At 36.2% G+C, this 19,038-nt stretch overlaps 1 protein-coding gene and 1 pseudogene across 1 annotated transcript; one reads left to right on the forward strand and one right to left on the reverse strand.

Annotated features, from left to right (window-relative positions):
• The first annotated feature begins 10,555 nt into the window (after positions 1–10,555).
• Positions 10,556–11,285, forward strand: LOC114694848 (high mobility group protein B1-like). Its single transcript, XM_037197295.1, has one exon. The coding sequence runs from the start codon at positions 10,575–10,577 to the stop codon at positions 11,283–11,285; it is 711 nt and encodes a 236-aa protein (XP_037053190.1). The 5' UTR covers positions 10,556–10,574.
• A 7,211-nt stretch (positions 11,286–18,496) lies between these two features.
• On the reverse strand, positions 18,497–18,568 carry LOC114694867 (annotated as a pseudogene).
• Positions 18,569–19,038: the final 470 nt, after the last annotated feature.

A 19,038-nucleotide genomic window follows, 5' to 3' on the forward strand; every position in this document is an offset into this window, starting at 1 on the left:
CTAACCTTTGCCATGGAGTTACTTTGATGTCCATCATCTTTTTTGAAGTAAATGGGTGCTGCCAGGAGCAGACGTGTCTCATTATCTACAAAGTCTTAGTTTTTAAAACATTTAAATGCCATATTCTGTAGGTCTTTGAAGTGTTTGAAGATTACCTACCTAATTGAAATATATCTATGTATACCTAGATAACTTAACTAACATGACTGTAAGTGTAATTATTTTAGATGACTAATTATTAATCTGTATTTATTGATTATACATTAAAATTTTAATTGAGTTGCATAAACAAAATACCTGAAACAAGAATAGAAATACACATACAGTATAACAAAATTGACTTTAAATTTGTATCAATAAACTAAAATTTATAGCAATGTGAAACATTTTAAACGAGTTGTTACTCTTTAAAAGTAGATTCAATTATTTACCCTTTCATCCTATTATATCTATACTATCCCCCTTTCTTCTTTAGAAAGAGATTGCATTTATAATCAACCCCCTTTAAATAAAATAAACATTTATAAACAATATTTTGGAAATTTGAACATAGTTTCTCCTCCTACTTCCTGCTGATTGGGGGCACTGCTAATCTTATGGGGATCCTGAGAAAATTCAGAATTATAATTAAATCTTGTCTGTAGCAGTCTGTGAGGATGAATTATCTCAGCCAGTTGCTTTGAATTGATTTTGGATGTTGGATCCTCTGAGCCATGGTGTCAATGGAGATCTTTCAGGGGGTCTTGGCTGATCAAACCATATTAGCCTGGAAGCAATCCACAGATTTTCATTTTCTGTGAAAACAAAAGTAGAAGCTCATTTCAAAACAATGTATTCTCAGACACAAATTTTGAAGTCAAGATATCACACATATATATGTTTAATTCAGCAGTTTTTATAATCAAATGTCTTTCTTCAATTAAAAATCACAAAGATAATATAATCCAGACTCTGTGTGATTTCCATCTTTATGTGGCTTGTTTTTTATATCACTTTTACTCTCTCTTTAAACATTTTTTTTCCAAATTATCTATTTCTTTATATAACTGTCTATCCTGGTTTTCCTCTTTCTTCAAAGCCCACATACATTTTTACATGTAATGTAAACCATTTAGAAGTTTATTCCATCTGAATCTCTCTTTTGTGTATCTATAATCCTTTTTTGATCATTGCAAACTGCAGCATGACTAAAATTGAAGCAGCAGCCCTGGCTGCTGACTCCATCCACTTCAGCTTCCCAATATGGTAGAGGTATGCAGGAAAGCCATACTTACCCAGCCCACTCTGGGGTGCATGCTGCCACCAGGCAGCATGCAGCTGGTCCATGAACCCTTTTTGTCTATATGAGTAAAATCAAATTTACCATGCAGAATGCTGCACAGCTTGGAGACACCTCGGTGTACTAAGGCAGGAATCTGCCATGCTTCAGATCAAGTCCATACATTGTAAACTGGCCATACTGTAGCTCAAGACCACACACCATGATATCTCTATATCACAGCTTACCTGTGAGACACATCTAGGAAGCTGTTTTTAGCTCCCATCTTAGAATCTTTCTTTTTAAACTTTCTCAAGTTTTTAGTGGAAATTCTTGCTGCCATATCTGGGTGCCAAATGTAGGAAGACGTTTCCTCTGTTCCTGCCTGGCCCCACGATCCCACAGCCATTTATAAAATATTCATTCAGAAGTTTAATATTATTTACAAACTGTATGGCCTATGGCTAAGAATTCTTGTTAGCTGGTTCTTTCATCTTAAATTAACCTATTTCTATTAATCTATATATTGTCATGTGGCCATGCCATTACCAGTCTGTTGCATCTTGCTTTTCCTTGGCCAGTGGCTGGCATCTGTCCAGACTCCATCTTTTGTTTTCCTATCTCTCTCCTTGGATTTCCCACTTCTAAACTGACTTGATATTGACCAAAGCATCTTATTTATTAACCAACGGGAACAACACACAATCACAGCTTATAGAAAGGCATCCACTAGTAAAAAGGGGGAATTTATGACTGATAGGATAAAAAGATACATTGTTGAATCTATTTTTAAACTAAAAAGCAACTACTAGTCTCAAATATTTTCCATTGGCATGGATTTTTGTATATTGATACAAATTTAAGATTATTTTTGTTATAACATACTATATATATGCTTCTACTCTTGTTTAAGGTATTATACCTATAAAGCTTATTTAAAAATGTAATGTTCTCATTCTTGAAAACTATTATTACAAACTATTTAGAATAATTAAGAAATACAGGTTGGTAGTTAGTTATCTATAACAGTCAAACTTGTAGTAAGGTTTTAGATGTAGACAGAAATAAGCTTTATTTAGCCTCATGTAATTTAGATAGGTAGGTCATCTTCAAAAACTTCAGAGATCCCCAGAATATGGCATTTAAGATTTTTTAATAGCATAGGTTTTTCATGACAGTGAGATGCATCTTCTCCTGGCAGCACCAATCTACTTCAGAGATGATGATGGGTATCAAAGAACCTCCATATGGAGTTTACTGTCAATGTGGCAAAGCTAGTCACTGAGCAAGAAATTGCCCTTGCCTTGACTGCTGACAGAATGCTGTCGGAATTGGACAAGCAGGATACATAGGAAAGTGACTGCCAAACTTTGCCAAGACAAGGCAGGACGGTCCTTCAAAATTCCTGCTTCACAGAAAAGTGTATCAGATATTCTCGACCTATAGGCCAAAGATGGGTGCTCCGGTGTTACAGAGGAACCTTGGATGGCTGTTCAGGCAGCCATATGTCTCTTCATTTTTGTAGTTTAGGAAGTTGCTTGCTCTGTACTTTCTGCTTATTCAGGTAATATTTTATCCTTTTCAGGACTCTGATTGGGTTGAAGACTAGATAGTTACTAGATAGTTTTACAGTTTTCCTTGTTATCAAAATCAAAAAAGAAACTCGCAAAAAGAGATATGAAGTTTTAAAGGGTAAGAAACAAAAAAAGTTTAAGTTGTTTATCTTAGAAAATGTTTTAAGATCTGAATGGATATTTTTAGGCTTGTAGTACAAGTTATGATAGAAAGTGGTTTATGGGCTGGAGGGATGGCTCAGCCATTAAAGGCTAGGCTCACAACTAAAAATATAAGAAAGTGGTTTAGGTATAAAACTTTGGACTCACCAAGATAGGCTAGATAATAGAGTACTTTCTCTGAATTTGCCAAATACAAATGGACTTGACATTGTGAATGTAATTCTTACTTTGTAATTGTTCTAACTGTATATAATTTTACTGTGTTAGAGTTAAAACCTTTCCTTTTTATTTGGAGAAAAAGGGGGAAATGTTGGGGGATAAATCTTTTTGTACCCTGTGAAGATGTGTCTCTGCTAAGGTACCTTCTGATTGATTTAATAAAGAGCTTAATGGCCAATATCTAAGTGGGAGAGGATAGATGGGAGTTCTGGGAAAGAGAAAGAGAGGAACTGGAGGCAAGAATCTGAGAGGCAGAGAATTTGCCAATGAGAGGAAGTGGGACATACAGTATGGAGGAGAGGTAATGAGCCATGTATCAGAATGTAGATTAATATGAATGGGTTAATTTAAGTTATAAAAGCTAGCTGGGAACAAGTCTAAGCTAAGGGCAAGTTTTCATAATTATTAAAAAGTCTTCATGTCATTTTTTGGGAGCTGGTGGTTCAAAGAAAGTCCAACTATAGATCATGAGCATGGGAGATCATTCAACTTTCTGATACCTCTTCAATTTCTTGCTTCAATTACTTGAAGTTTTTATCCTATAAGTCCTTTACTTACTTGGATATAGGTACCCCAATATATTTTATATTATTTGAGGCTATAGTGAAAGGTGTTGTTTCCCTGGTTTCTTTCTCAGTCCAGTTGTCATCTCTATGTATAAGAGGGCTACTGATTTTTATGAGCTAATTTTGTATCCAGCTACTTTGCTGAAAGTGTTTTTCAGCTATAGGAGTTCCCAAGTGGAATTTTAGACTCACGTATGTATACTATCATATGACCTGCAAATAATAATACTTGGACTTCTTCCTTTCCAATTTGTATCCCCTTGATCTCCCTCAGTTGTCATAGTACTCTAGCTAAATCTTCAAATACTATATTGAATAGACATCGAAAGAATGAACAACCTTGTCTTGTTCTTTATTTTCATGGAATTGCTTTGAGTTTTACTCTGTTTAATTTGATATTGCTGTGGGCTTGATATAAATTGCTTGTATTCTGTCTAGGTATGTCACTTTTACCTATAATCTCGCCAATACTTCCATTATGAATGGGTGTTTGATTTTGTAAAAGGCCTTTTCAACATCTAATGGGATGATCATGTATTTGTTTTTGTTTTTGTCTTTTTTCCCCTTTCTTTTAGTTTCTTAATGTGCTGGATTACATTAACTGATTTTTCTTTTTTCTTTTTTCTTTTTGTATGTTGAAACATCGCTGCATCTCTTGATGAAGCCTACTTGATCATGATCTTGGATTTGGTTTGCATGTATATTTTTCCTTCTATGTTCATAAGGGAAATTGGTCTGTAATTCTTTCTTTATTGAGTCTTTATGTGGTTTGGGTTTCACGGTAACTATGGTCTCATAAAATGAGTTGAACAATGTTCCTTCTATTTCAGTTCTATGAAATAAATTGAGACATATTGGCATTAACTCTTCTTTGAAATTCTGATAGAATATTGTACTAAATCAATCTTCCCTGGCCTTTTTGTGCTTCTTGTTGTGAGACTTTAAATAACTGCTTTTATTTCACTAGTGGTTATAGGCCTATTTAGTTTGTTTTTCTGATCTTGATGTAACTTTGTTAAGTGGTGCTTATCATAAAAATTATCCATTTCTTTTAGATTTTCCAATTTGGTGGAGGATAAATTTTTATTTATTTATTTTTAAATACAAAATTAGATTTATTGTAGCAATAATAGAAAGTAACATCACTATATACAAATTATTGTTATAGTAATAATTAATTATGTTATACTTCAAAACCATAAGAGCAGCTATAGTGGAAGGACACACAACCAAGAATATTTTGGGCAGAACAAATATGGGGAATAAATTTGGAAAAGTTGAATATGATCAAAAAATTATACAAATTCTCAAGGAACAAACAAAAATTAAAAAAAAACACCCCACGCCATCAGTTTTTGTTTTAAATATTATCTTCCCTACACCTTCTTGTGATTTATTCAAACTTAATGTGGTGTGCTTACATTTTCTGGTTGTGTCCTTATCTTCCTTTGCAATTTGAGGACAGATATTTTGTTTGTTTTTTGAGATGGGGTTTCTCTGTGTAGTATTAGTGCCTGTCCTGGATCTCACTCTGTACACCAGGCTTGCCTTGAACTCACAGAGATCTGCCTGCCTCTTCCTCCTGAGTGCTGGGATTAAAGGCTTGTGCCACCATCACCTGGCCAAGGACAGGTTTTTAAAGCATGACCTTATGATTCATTGGATTTCTTTAGTGTCTGTTGTTATGTGCCCCTTTTTGTTTTTGCTTTTATTAATTTGGATATTCTCTATGACTTTAAGTTAGTTTTGTTAAGGGTTTGTCTATCTCATTGGTTTTTCTCAAAGAACCAACTCTTTCTTTCATTGATTCTTTGTTTTGTTCTCTTTGTTTCTATTTTATTGATTTTAGATCTCAGTTTGATTATATCTTGCCATCTACTCCTCTTGGGTGTGCTTATTCCTTTTTGTTCTAGAGCTCTCAGGTGTGCTGTTTAGTTGCCAGCATGAGATCTCTCCAAAGTTTTCATGCAGGCACTTAGTGCTTTGAACATTCCTCTTAGAGCCACTTTCATTGTGCATCATAAATTTTCTATTGTAAATGTTGTGTATTCATTTTCATTGAGTTCTAATATCTTTATTTCTGTCTTGACCCATTTTCCTTGAATAGAGAATTGTTCTGTTTCCATAAGTTTACAGGCTTTCTGTTGTTTCTATTGTTGATATCAAGCTTTAATCCATGATGGTCTGACAAGATTCAGGGAGTTATTTCAATTTTCTTGTATTTATTGAGACATTCTTTGTATCTGAGCATGTAGTCAATTTTGGAGAAAGTTCTGTGAGGTGCTGTGAATAAGGTATATTCTTTTGCATTTTGGTGGAATGTTCTATAAATATCTGTTAGATTCATTTGGATTATAACATCAGTTAACCACAGCATTTTTCTATTTAGTTTTTGTCTGGATGACATGTATATTGGTGAAAATGGAGTACTGAAGTCTCCCACTACTAGTGTGTGAGGGTCATTATGTGATTTAAACTATAGTAGTACTTCTTTTACAAAAGTGGGTGCCCTTGTGTTTCAGGCATAGATGTTAAGAATGGAAATATCATCTTGATGGATTTTTTTCTTTGTTCAATATTCAGAGTCCTTCCCCATTTCTTTTGATTAATTTTGGTTTGAAGACTATTTTGTTAGATATTAAAATGGTTACACTTTTTTGCTTCTCACTTTCACTTGCTTGATATGTCTTTTTACTCCAAGGTAATGTCTATCCTTGATGTTCAGGTATGTTTCTACTACGTAGCAAAAGGATGAGTCCTGTTTTCATATCCATTCAGTTAATTTGTGTCTTTTTATTGGGGAATTGAAGCCATTGATATTGAGGAATATCAATGACCAATGATTGTTAATTCCTGTTATTTTGTTGCTTTTTGTTGTTGGTGGTGGTGGTGATTGTGTGTATGTGTGTTTCAGTGTATATATTTTGCTGTGCATGTGCGTCTGTGTGTGTGTGTGTGTGTGTGTCTGTGTGTCTGTGTGTCTGTGTGTCTGTGTGTCTCTGTGTGTGTTTCCTTTCTTTGGGTATTGCTGATGTAAGACTCTTTATTTCATGTGTGTAGTTAACCTCCTTCATTTGTATTTTTCCTTCTATCACTTTCTGTAGTGCTGGATTTATAAATAGATATTGTTTAAAACTGACTTCATCATGGTATATTTTATTTTCTCCATTTACAGTGATTGAAAGTTTTGCTTGATATAATAATCTGGGTTGGCATCTGTGGTCTCTTTGAGTTGGTAGCGCATCTGTCCATGCTCTACTTGCTTTAGAGACTTCATTGAGAATTGAGGTGAAATTCTAATAGGTCTGCATTATTTGTTACTTGGTATTTTTCTATTGAAGGCTTTAATATACTTTCTTTGTTCTGTAAGTTCAGTGTTTTGATTATTATGTGGACATTCTTTTATTGTCCACTCTTTTTGGTATTTTAAATGCTTCTAATTCCTTCAAATGCATCTCCTTCTTTAGGTTAAGAAGTTTTTCTTCTATGATTTTGTGGAAAATATTTTTTGGGCTTTTGATCTGGTATTCTTCTCCTTCCTCTATTCCTATTATATGTATTTTGTTTTGTTTTATAGTGTCCCAGATTTCCTGACTGTTTTGTGTCAAGGATTTTTTAGATTTAACATTTTTTTTGACCAATGTATCCATTTTTTTCTATCATATCTTCAAAGCCTGAGATTTGCTCTTATATCTCTTGTGTTTTGTTGGTGAAGCTTGTCTCTATAGTTCCTTTTCTCATTTCTAAACTTTCATTTGCAAGATTCCCTCTGTTTGTGTTTTCTTTATTGGTTCTATTTTAATTTTCTAGTCTTGAACAGTTTCATTTATTTTCTTTAACTGATTCATTCATTCCTTCAATTGCTTGTTTAAGAATTTTTGAAGAAATATTTTCTTGTGTATGAAATGCTATACAACATTTAATATGGAAGAAAGATATGAAAATTCTGACTAAAATATTTTTTTTCTTATAAACAGAGAAGAAAGACTTTGAATATTGGTATTTATCTACTGGTGATTGTAAGGAAGGTTTTCAAAAATACATGTTATCTAGTCCTGAATTTCTCACATTCATTATAATATAAGAAAACTTAGTGAACATTAATTATTCATATGTTATTTTATGTAGATATAGACAAATCATTTTTAAAGTTAGAGGATAAAGAAGTGGAGATAGTCTCTGTCTTCTGGTGAACTCACAAATTGTCTTTACAGTTTATCTTTTCATGTTTGAGATAAAGTCTCACTATATAGCTCAAACTGTCCTCTAACTAATGAGCTTCCTGCCTCCCAAGTGTTGGGATTACAGTTATGTACCATGTCACATACATTTTTATCATTTATTGAAATTTGTCTGAAGAACAACTCTTATGAATATTCTGAGAGCCAATATAAACTGTCTTGCTTGTGGAGTGTCTTCAACAAGATTTCAAGCATTGGGAAACTTGAAGAAAGAGAAATCTTCAAGAGAGTACTCTTTGTGAGAAACTGCAGCATTGGTAAGTTCTAGTTCATTTCTGGATTCATTCTTATGCATTTTTATTATTAAATTTCTGTCATTTCATTAAGTAATATTTCTTGAATGTATAATATATGCCAGGCATTCTTCTAGTACCAGAAATGCAAGGGTACTGTGCGAATTGTCTATGGTAATGGGAGACAGAATACACTTAGGGGACTGAGATGAACATCCGTTTGCATCTCTATATGCCATGCCTCAGTCACTCCTCTACGTGGTGACACATTTAATTCTCTGAATTCCCCTGAACTGTCTTTTTGTTGAGATTGACAATATGTGAAAGGGTCTTCAGAATGACATCAAAAGGACCATCTCTTTCTGGGCCACACAGCTAATATAAAAATATTTTCAATTCAGTGGCAGCGGAACTTTCTGTAGTAGATTCTCCTGTCTACAAATGTCACCATGGTACTGATTGGCCTTCCCAGGAAGCAAGGGTAGAATGCATTGTCTTGCCTAAACTTAACAGGAAGCCAAGAATCAAAGTATACAACTTCCAACACAGCATGTGAATGCCTTTTTAGGAAAGATGTGTCAGCAGGTGAGTGTACTAGAATGAAAGTGTCTGTGTTAGAGACTCAGGCAACAAATGACACTTGGCACTAATGGGCCATCTTATGGAGACATCTGACCTTCAGAGCCACAGTACATGACAATGAAGGAAGTGAAGAAGCCATCTAACTCATGTGAGGTTTTCAGTTGTGCTTTTGCTTTTTTTTAAATCCAGAACAATCTATAGGACATAGGATTCTGGAGCAATTTGAAGGTTAGGATGAGGTGGACACAGACACTATGCTTACTACTATTAATGTAAATGGCAGCCAAATGAAAGGAAAGGTAAATTATGGAATGCAGATAAGAATGATAACTCCAAACAGATGGAGCTTGGCTTCATTATTAACCTCCTTATTTCCGTTTATGTGCTCTATCATTTGCCTTGCGCTTTGTAGCACTACAGGAACATATAATGCAGATTTTAGGATTAAGGTTAAGGATTCTCTCTTTCCCATGTCAGCATAAGTCAGATGCAACTCTGCATCATCTTACAAATTTTGCAATCAAGGCTGAAGAAGCCGTTCATCTTCGGACTGCGGTAATCACGTGACAGTGCTTAAAGCTGCCACAGACAATATTTTGCATATGACATGGAAATAACTTTAATACATCATTCATTGACCAAAAAAAAGTCAGAGATAATCCTGTCCTAATAGTGTAGGAAATACTATCCTTTGGTGGTTGCTATGTGAGTCTCACAGCAAAATGTAAGGACATATAGCCTTCCTAATGAGAAGAAACATGTAATTAAAAGGAATTTGTGGAATATAAAATCATGACCCCTCCAATCACCATTTTTTTTTGTTTTGGCATCTTTACGTTATTATTGAAAACAGAAAATAAGAAAAATAAATACCAGTATGCTCAAATTAATAAGACAACATTTTTCCTGGAAACTGAAGTCTGTGTTTTAGAAATGTACAAATATGTCTTTATCTTCACTGTCCAGAGGGATGACCTCAGAGTTGTCATGCATGAGCTGTCCAATGACGATCCTTCCATGCATTCCACATGTCCATTTGTGGTCACCACTGTGTACAATGGTAAGAAAGAATGTCCATTTGTATGCTTGCCAGTGAAGAGAAGGTTCAATGGATTGAGTCCTTCACCACCACCAAGGAGTCAGAGTGACTCATCAAGAAAAGGTTCAGGCTTGTCTTCTCTTCATTGAATCAACATTGGTTATTCTAACCACATGAGATTCAGTATATTGACCTTTAAGAATCAGGAAAAAAAATGTGTCACCTTGTCCTGTGCATCCAGTAAAGTACTCAACAGACAATGGGTTTGAACAATATTTTTTTCCAAAATAAAACTTAGCTTTTTATTTGTTAATTCATTTTGGAAATTCTAGAGAATAAAGCCAGGGTCAGTAAGGACTCTATGACTGAGCTGTATTCCAGTTGCTTGACTGTTCAAATCTTCAGAAAAGCAAGGAGTATACAGATTTGAGTATTCTGTGCTCAAACATGGTAAATGAATTTTAAACATACCTTATTAAATGACAAAAATATATTATAAATACACTGGTAGATAAGCAATCTTGTATTAGAAAACATCTTAAATATTAGAACCATTATTCTAGCTGAGACTATCATGAGGAGCAAATGTCAAGGCTTTGAAAAAAAAAATCATTGAGCTCCATAGAGACAGCGCCGGGGCAAGCGAGAGCCGAACGGGCACTGGGCGACTCTGTGCCTCGTGGAGGAAAATCAACTAAACATGGGCAAAGGAGATCCTAAGAAACCGAGAAGCAAAATGTCCTCATATGCATTCTTTGTGCAAACTTGCCGGGAGGAACACAAGAAGAAGCACCCGGATGCTTCTGTCAACTTCTCAGAGTTCTCGAAGAAGTGCTCAGGAAGGTGGAAAACCATGTCTGCTAAAGAAAAGGGGAAATGTGAAGACACGACAAAGGCTGACAAGACTCGTTATGAGAGAGAAATGAAAACCTACATCCCCCCCAAAGGGGAGACCAAAAAGAAGTTCAAGGACCCCAATGCACCCAAGAGGCTTCCTTCGGCCTTCTTCTTGTTCTGTTCTGAGTACTGCCCCAAAATCAAAGGAGAGCACCCCGGCTTGTCCATCGGGGGCATGGCGAAGAAGCTGGGGGAGATGTGGAACAACACTGCTGTGGACTACAAGCAGCCCTACGAGAAGAAGGCTGCCGAGCTGAAGGAGAAGTACGAGAAGGATATTGCTGCCTACAGAGCTAAAGGAAAACCCGATGCGGCAAAGAAGGGGGTCGTCAAGGCTGAAAAGAGCAAGAAAAAGAAGGAAGAGGAAGATGGGGAGGAGGATGAAGAGGGTGAGGAAGAGGAGGAAGAAGAGAAAGACAAAGATGAAGAAGATGATGAAAAAGTTGGTTCTAACGCAGTTTTTTTCTTGTCTATAAAGCACTTAACCCCCCTGTACACAACTCACTCCTTTTAAAGAAAAAATTGAAATGTAAGGCTGTGTAAGATTTGTTTTTAAACCGTACAGTGTCTTTTTTTTTGGTAAAGTTAACACACTATACAATGTGTCTTTAGATAGCCCTGTCCTGGTGGTGTTCTCAATAGCCACTAACCTTGCCTGGTACAGTCTGGGGTTGTAAATTGGCATGGAAATTTAAAGCAGACTCTTGTTGGTGCATAGCACAAATTAGTTATATATGGGGACGGTAGAGTTTTTTGTTTGTTTGTTTGTTTTGTTTTTATTTTTGTTTTTTTCATCTTCAGTTGTCTCTGATGCAGCTTATTACGAAGATAATTGTTCTGTTAACTGAATACCACTCTGTAATTGCAAAAAAAAAATGCAGCTGTTTTGTTGACATTCTGAATACTTCTAAGTAAATACATTTTTTATTTAAAAAAATCTCTAATTATTTAGAACATATGTTAAAAATTTTGGAAGATATAGATTTATAATTCTAAAGATTACATACAAATATATAACCACTATATGACTGCTATTGTACGTGGTTTTATATGTAAATATATTAATTCATTATGTAAATATGTTTATTCCATTCAGACATGCTAAATTACAATGTCATTAAAATGACTTTTAATCCAAACTCTTTACTTTTTGAAAGTATTTTGCTAATTTCATTACTTATTCAATAAGTATTTGCACTAATTGGAATATTTACTAAAAATTTTCACAAATACTGTCTTGGTTTTAAAAGGAACAGATAGCTGTCTTACTATTATTAGATGTTACTCTTTGGTACCCTTATTTTTCTTTCCAGAAAGTTTCACTATCTAAGCTTTCTATATTTTTTAAACTAGATTTATGTTTTACTTAATTTTCTGGACTTTTGATATAAAATTACCTATAACATGTAATATACACACACATAACAAGCACACACACACACACACACACACACACACACATATATATATATATATACATACATACTTTTATGTATATGTATATATGTATGTATATAAACTTTTGAGACAGGATTCATGTATCCCAGGCTAGGAGATTTGCTATTTGGTCAAGAATGACCTTGAACTCCGATTTTCCTGATCAATCCTTCAGCTTGTCTGTTGCTTTGGAAAGTAAATAGAGGGAGATAGTGCAACATGCAGAAGGAAAGCACTCTGGCTAAGTTAGACCCACTTTGGAGCAAAGGGAATGAGGATTGTATGTTGAGCATACATATTCTGTAAGACACATCCTTCAAATATTTGCCCAAGGCTGGGGATGTACCTCAATGATAGGCTCTTGTCTAGTCTGCATGAGGCCTTGGTTCAAGCTATAGTATTTCAAAAAGAAAAATATTCATTACTTCATTGTATGACTTGCTAAATAATACTCGTGAGCTTCAGTGGTAATCTGTAGTCAATACATGCATTCTGTAAGTATCTAAAATATTGTTAGTAATGTAATAATGTATTTGAAGGTCTTCTTAACAAGATTTTTACATGAATTCTAATACACACAGTTCAAAGATCTTTAATCATAACCTGTATAATTTACTCATTTATGCAATTATTCATTAGTTTATCAGTAATAAACAGTGACCTTAAATTCCTAAAATCCTCTATGAGATGGTGAATTGCATTAACAAAGATTTGAAAAGCCTTTATAAATATCTAAAATATTTTCCCATAATTTTACAAAAATCATACCACAAAAAATTCTATTTCTGGAAACATCCTTCCCTCCATACTCCCCCTCTTTGCTCTTTAGTAGACTAATTAGGACTTTTTGCTTCAAGCAAAAAGAACCATCCAGACTTATACCCTTGCAATACCTTCTTTCCATGTGCACTTTTGTAGGATATCACTCAGTAGTTCCACCCAGACTTATACATTAAGAATGAAATTCAGTCATGAACTAAATTATTTGTGGAGCCAATCTCTTCAGACAGGTGGTCCAAATGTCCAGAATCCCCAGCACTTTGGAACAAAACAGGCTTCACATTTTTTCCCCCAGCTCTACTCTTTGCTTTAACTAGAGACTAATGTTTTGGAGGTCAAGAAGCTTCTGGAAAATTTGTAGACTGAAACAATTGGTACAAGTGTTCCACTTACTTTATATTCACCAGTGAGATGTGTCGGGGAGGATCCTGCATGTGTCCAGCCTAATGTCACCAATCCCCTGTGGATTTGCTCTGACAGCTTCCATGTGGGCTCCTAAGAAGAGCTGAAATGCCAGAGGATTGAAACTATGAGGCATGGGCGGGGCCCCAATCTTCCAGATGTGGCTGCTTTCGTACTTTTAATGTGAATTCAAGGACCTACCCTCCTCCTTGACACAGATAACAAGTGCCTCATCTCATAATCAGAAAAATATGGTTATTGGAGTACAAACATTAGCAAACAGCTTTGCCTTCAGGCTCTCTTCGAGGAAGCACACACAAGAAGCTCAAGCTTCATTTTTCTTTGGTCAATTTGAAATGTTAAAGCCATATTGGAGCACATTACTCTTGCGAAGTAAAAGTATTTGACTGCATCTTCTATGTATTTCTCTGTGAGAACCAATTCAGTCTCTGACTAAACAAGAATCTTGAGGAAATACGAGGAAGTTACTTTCAAGTGAGTAAATGTTTGTCTGATCGGAACTCCCTCCTTCTATGGCTTCCCCCAAGTCTACAGGCACAGGCTTAGTGGTGGGAGGAAGCGTTTTAAGCAAAATTCTTGTGGTCATTTTTTCCATTTTCAGGCAATGGGTCACTAAGTGTACCTGGAGATTCGCCAAGCCATTTGCTTCTTTCTGCATCATTTAAGTTAATTCTTTATAAGTCACATTTCCTACCCAAGTGGGAAAATAGACAAAATATAAAGAATAAAAAAACAGACCAAATGGAACCAAATTGGGGCAGTTGTTTTAAAACCATTATATTGAATGCAATAAAAGATTTTGTATAGTGAAGGAAATGATAGAAATATGTACAGATTTTTCTGTACAGTTAAGTACTATTTTCCTCTATACTATATGTTTAAAATTAAAGTAAAAGATGTCTTATTAATTAGTGGAAGCAGAACGTAAACTATTACCTTTTTTAATTTAGTGTAACATACTTTAAATATTGGAAAAGTGCTTTGGGTATTCAGTCTTGAAACTCAAATAAATAGTTCTGATTATATAGTTAAAAGGTATATAATTAAATGAATTTACTCTTTCAAAGGCTGTATTCCCATGTTAACTATATTTCCATTAATCAATGCTTAGTGCTTCTCCTAATCAAACACATTTGAAGTATATGATGGACTAACTGCACTCCATCTCATCACAGTCAGCTTTCTAGCTCAGTGAATCTTAAGTGGGAATAAAAACAAACCAAACACTCCCTAAATGATCTATCTAAGTATGAAGGACAGGACCAGGAAGCCAGCTTAGGTGGAGAAAGTATTTGATTTCAAGCCAGTTGACCTGAATTTTACCCCTGAAGCCTACGTAAAGTGGGAGGAGAGAATTGGCTTCATGAAATGGTCCTCTGACATCCACATGTGCACCATGGCATGCATACACCCAATTGACCTCTCTCTCAGATCTCTCTCTCTCTCTCTCTCTCTCTCTCTCTCTCTCTCTCTCTCTCTCTCTCTCTCTCACACACACACACACACACACACACACACACACACACACACACACACACACACCCCAACGAATTTTTAACATTGAGGCCACAAGATTTCCATGCTGGAGCTAGGCAAAGATGTTTATTGCCATATTTTTAATGATTTCTAATAATTGTTGAAACACCACTTCAGATGTAACTAAGTAAATTTAAAATGTATATCTATAATTCTATAACTTATCTGCATGATTTTCTTTTTACTGTTAAAATGATGCTTTGGGCTGAAGAGTGTAGTTCCATGGTAAGGATTCACAAGGACCTGGGTTCAATCTCCAGCACTGCACGTACAAATAAATAAAAAATGATGTTCATAAAGAACTTTCAGTGTCATGGACTGCTGCATTCTGCATGGCTCCAGGGATTGACTTACTTGGGTGGCAAGGGAATGAAGAAATGACAAACCCAGGGACACACAGAAAAGCTGAGGCAGAGGCTGCAGCCTCTTGGATGCTCAATATGTTCCTTACACTCAGTTGAACAAGTAGGCAGGATAATTACACACAGATAAACAAGAGGATGGCTAGATAACCTTGGTAGGTGCAGTCTCTGTAAGGGAGCAGTTCAGGTGGTAAACATCCTGGGGGTGGGGAGCTATAATGGACATTTCCTGCACACACTGTTAACATTTGCACTTGATCTAAAGGATGGTATTGGCACTCCTACAGCTCTGAAGCCTTGGAGTCCTTGCAAAGACTGTGCTCTTGGCAAGCAATACACTCATTCAGTACTTCACTCACCCCCTACTATGTACAAAATGTCCATAATGTAAAATATTATGAATATAATAAAAAAGACATAAGGGCCAGTGAGACTGCTCAGGGTGTAAAGGTATTTGCTGCCATGCCTGAGGACTTGTGTTCAATCCCAGGACTCACATGCATTAAGGAATGAATCTATTCTCCAAAGATGTCTTCTGACCTCCATGTATCCTTCATGGTTTATAAATCCCCCTTTTCCACAAATAATAAATGGAGTGTGTGTGTGTGTGTGTGTGTGTGTGTGTGTGTGCTGAAATGTTGAAAGTCATTCTCACTAAATACCCACAAAACTCAGAACTCAGTGGAGGGGCTCCTTTCTCTTAAGATAAAGGAATAAAGGAAGCAGGGGAGTCAGGTCAGATATTTTTATATGTTTAGTCTGGTTTCATCTGAATAAAACTCTCAAGTTGTAATTACACTGGAAAAAATGTACCAAAAAAGCAGCACTTCGAGGAACATAACTCAGTCAGTGAAATGCTCGCTTCATGAGCAGGAGGACATAAGTTTGACACACCCCCTTCCCAGAATCCACATAAGACCAGGATGTCATATCATAAGTTTGTAAGCCTATAGCCAGGGAAGTAGAGATAGGAGGAAGCCTCCTGTTGCTAGCTACCCAGCGTGACTAGTTGACTAGTACCAGACCTGAGTCTGTCCCAAAAACAAGGTGAATGGCTCCTTAGGAATAATACCCAAGACTAATCTCTGGCTTCCATACACGTGGGCACACATGCTTCTGTATCATCCTGTACCTTCCACATTCAGAAACACACACACATACACACACACACACACACACACACACACACACACACACACACATACACAGAGAGGGAGAGAGAGAGAGAGAGAGAGAGAGAGAGAGAGAGAGAGAGAGAGAGAGAGAGAGAAACAGAGAAACAGAGAAACAGAGAAAACAGAGAAACAGAGAAACAGAGAACAAGAATTCCCTGTGTTTACTGGAATTATAGATAGGTCATTGCATTTTTATACTTCTATTCATCTAATTCATCTCCAGTGTGGTTATATTAATAATGGAATAATATTAAAAGCTGAATCAAAGGAAGACAAGATCACTCAGTGTAGAAAGAGAGCTTATATGTTCTGTCTCTTCACTATCAAGGAATCCGCTCCTCAGTTTGAGTAAGCAAGGCTGTTCACATATAACACACACCCTTTTGTCCCTGTCACTTATTGAATTGTTTCCATCACCACCCTCTATTAGGCCTACCCTTCAAAGTCAAGTAGACACAGCTCGGCTTTCAGTTCAATTTACTTTCATTCCTATATGCAAAGAGAGTTCTCTCTCACGCTGGAAGGAGGTTTTCAGAAGCCCCTGGGTATCCTCCACGTTCACACAGTCTCATTTGAAGCTGCTTTTTAGGCATGGCCTATTCATTGATTGGGGCAGAATACTTAAAGATAGCTTTGTCTCCCTGTTCCTGTTGGTTGGCAGATGCCTCTGAAAGGGACAGAAAAGCCCATCCACTCTTGGACCGTAAGCTAGCCATTCATGTATTGAAGTTACTGGAGGCTGATGTAATGATAGCAACCATTCATGTAAGAAGACAAGAGAACTCTGTATGTAATACAGAAGACTGGGGTGATTTTTAACTAGCCATTCCACAGATAGAAAAGATGTCACAGGGCTCTCATTGGCTGGTTTTGATGGATTTTGAAGGGCCTATGAGGTGGTCTGAGCTGGTGTAATACTTTTAAAGGGTGAGTTTCTTTTCTCTTTTCATCTGGCAAGTAAAACTCCAACTTTCAAATATCTTGGTCTTGGGATTAAGTAGTATATCGATGATTTTAGAGATAAACAATGTTAAAATTTAACAATCTGATAAAATATATCTTGGGACATTTTAAATCCTTGAGGTTAACACCTCCAATCATTTTGTCTTCCATATAGAACTAAACCTATTTATTAAAGAAATTGTTACTGGCAAATATGTGTACACTGGGCACTGTTTTGTGCTCCAGGATTAACATTATAATGAGCTGGATCATTCTAGAAATTTAGATCTTATGAGATAATGGTGGGTTTAGAGCCTGTGGTCTTCAGGATTTAAGATTCTTTTTTTTTTTTTTTTTTTTTTTTTTGGTTTTTCGAGACAGGGTTTCTCTGTGTAGCTTTGTGCCTTTCCTGGGACTTACTTGGTAGCCCAGGCTGGCCTCGAACTCACAGAGATCCCCTGCCTCTGCCTCCCGAGTATATAAGTGTGTTGGGAAGCTCATCCTTAAAGATTCGCAATGGGTAGAATTATTATTTAAAAGTTGATTTTTTTTAAAAAGAAAGTTGGGGGCTGGGGAGTTGGTTCAATTGGTTAAGAGCACTGGTTGCTCTTCCAGAAGACCTGTGTTCAATTTCCAGCACCCACATGGCACCTCAAAACTGTCTGTAACTCCAGTTCCAGGGGATCTGACACCTTCATATCAATGCACATTTGGGAAAAAAAAAAAAAAGAATATTTGGCATCTGTATACAATCCAAAAGAGTTAGTATGGGGGGCTGGGCTTTCATTAAAACTTTCATGAGTCATAAACTTCTGTTTTCCCCCCATTTTTTCCCCAGAGTCCCATTTAGAGAATGTTTCATCAGCAAAATACAATGCAGACTTGAACACTTGCTAGTCCATGTATTCAGAATGTGAACCAATGTCTGAATGTTCTCCAATTAGCACCTATCTGGTAGGTGCTTCTTTCAAATATCAGGACATTTTGACCTGAATTGTTCAGGTATTCTGAAATCTCAATTTGAATATGAGATGATCAGAACTGGGGTGCCATTTTCTGAGGCTGGGCAGATGAGGTTTCACTCATTTTCACTTTAATTTCTTCTACTACACTTGATCTTAGCCAAAAGGCCGAGAAGCGATTAATTTCTTCTACTGGGAGTTGATTTTGTTTGAAGCCTAGATGGAAGCGAAGGCATAAAGGGCAGACAGCCAGGTGGGTTTAAGAACCAAACAGGCCCTTCATTTCTTTTAAAATTTCTCTTTGCTTATGAGTGTGTGTGTGTGTGTGTGTGTGTGTGTGTGTGTGTGTGTGTGTGTGCAGTGCAAGGTCACAATGTAAGAGTACAGGTCAGAGGACAATTAACAGGAGTCGGGCTTTCTTTTCACCATGTGGTAGCTGAGGAGTAAATTTGAGTTGCCGAGCTAATGAAAAAAAAATAGATCTTTTCTTCCCCTTTGGGAAAGATCTAGTATCCAGTCTTCTATGATTTTTCTAGAATCTACTGTGTCACATATGGGCCAGGACTCTTAGGACAGCATCAAAGTGAGGATATATTCAGATGCAGAGAAGTCTTTCAATAACTAGACTTTATACTTTTTAGATAAAAATA

Source organism: Peromyscus leucopus, chromosome 20 (genome assembly GCF_004664715.2).
Source record: "Peromyscus leucopus breed LL Stock chromosome 20, UCI_PerLeu_2.1, whole genome shotgun sequence".
NCBI lineage: Eukaryota > Metazoa > Chordata > Mammalia > Rodentia > Cricetidae > Peromyscus > Peromyscus leucopus.